This window comes from Ascidiella aspersa, chromosome 1, assembly GCF_963924565.1.
Source record: "Ascidiella aspersa chromosome 1, kaAscAspe10.2, whole genome shotgun sequence".
Taxonomy (NCBI): Eukaryota; Metazoa; Chordata; class Ascidiacea; order Phlebobranchia; family Ascidiidae; genus Ascidiella; species Ascidiella aspersa.
The window spans coordinates 27,302,651-27,303,657 of record NC_139447.1 but is presented as its reverse complement, the minus strand read 5'-3'; the positions used below and the strand labels follow the sequence as shown (position 1 = coordinate 27,303,657).

Genomic DNA, 1,007 nt, shown 5'->3' with positions numbered 1-1,007 from the left:
ATAAATTAACCGGTTATTTTTTTTTAGAAAACTTTAATTTATGAAAACTAAGACAGAACCCTCGTGGACTAAATTCTACAAGTATAACTTTAGTTACGTCAAACAGTCAACTATATCTCAATAAATGCATTTCACAGAACCGCATTTAAAAAAAAATAATGATTAGAAAACGTGTAGCTCGGTTAACAAAATATTATTTAACTATTTCCATTTCATATGCAGCCTACGTCTCGTAAAAATTCATCATGACAGTTAAGTAGGCTACACAGCGTAACAATGTTAATGTTGTATTTTCAAAAGTACAAAAAGCAAACCAAACTTTAGCCATCCAAGCTGCTCGGAATGTTCGTTCCCCTGGACCTGTAAAAACCTTTGTTCACGCTTTCGATGATAACATGGGCCCGGGTAGTTTGTTCCAGCGGCGGACGGGAACCATATTCAGACGAGGACAGGATTGGAACGGCTTTGTTTTTTTCTTCGTTGTGAACATCGAGGCCGATTCTATTGGCCCTGTCGTCTCTGTGCAGCTTTTTCTCGTAGTGGTGGTTCAGATGAAACAGTCGCTCGTACTCGGAGTACTTGGGGTGCTTTTTGTTGTTGTTGAAGTAGGTGATTTCCTGCTTCATTTTATCAGGCGCAAGCCAGCTGCCGTGCGGCGTCTCCAGCGCTTCGTAGGTCTTGTTACTCATGCGCCTCTCCCTCCGCACGTACTCGCACCACTGTAGCTTCCTTTGCTCTGGCGTAAAATGTTCCTGCGACTCCATTTTCTGCGTTTATTGCTGATAATTTGCCTTTATTTTTGTTCACTTTATTCTGTCTGCAGTTTGACTGCGATAGTGACGTCACCAGACAGCGTTTGTTTTAACCTGGTTACTGTGGTTTCAGCAGAAAAAGCTATTGAATTACAGGTAGTTTCCTGCAATTTAACAAATTATCATGTTTTTTATTGAAACATTTTAATCTTTCAGTGATTTTTTCAAACGATTCCCATAGGTCCTTTCGCGAAA

At 40.1% G+C, this 1,007-nt stretch overlaps 1 protein-coding gene across 1 annotated transcript; it reads right to left on the bottom strand.

Annotated features, from left to right (window-relative positions):
- Nucleotides 1-320: 320 nt before the first annotated feature.
- LOC146169197 (uncharacterized) lies at nucleotides 321-764 on the bottom strand. Its single transcript, XM_083390809.1, has one exon. The coding sequence runs from the start codon at nucleotides 762-764 to the stop codon at nucleotides 321-323; it is 444 nt and encodes a 147-aa protein (XP_083246935.1).
- Between the last annotated feature and the right edge of the window lie 243 nt (nucleotides 765-1,007).

Coding starts and splice junctions, on each gene's coding strand:
- LOC146169197 (XM_083390809.1), bottom strand. CDS start 764: ATGGAGTCGCAGGAACATTTTACGCCAGAGCAAAGGAAGCTACAGTGG.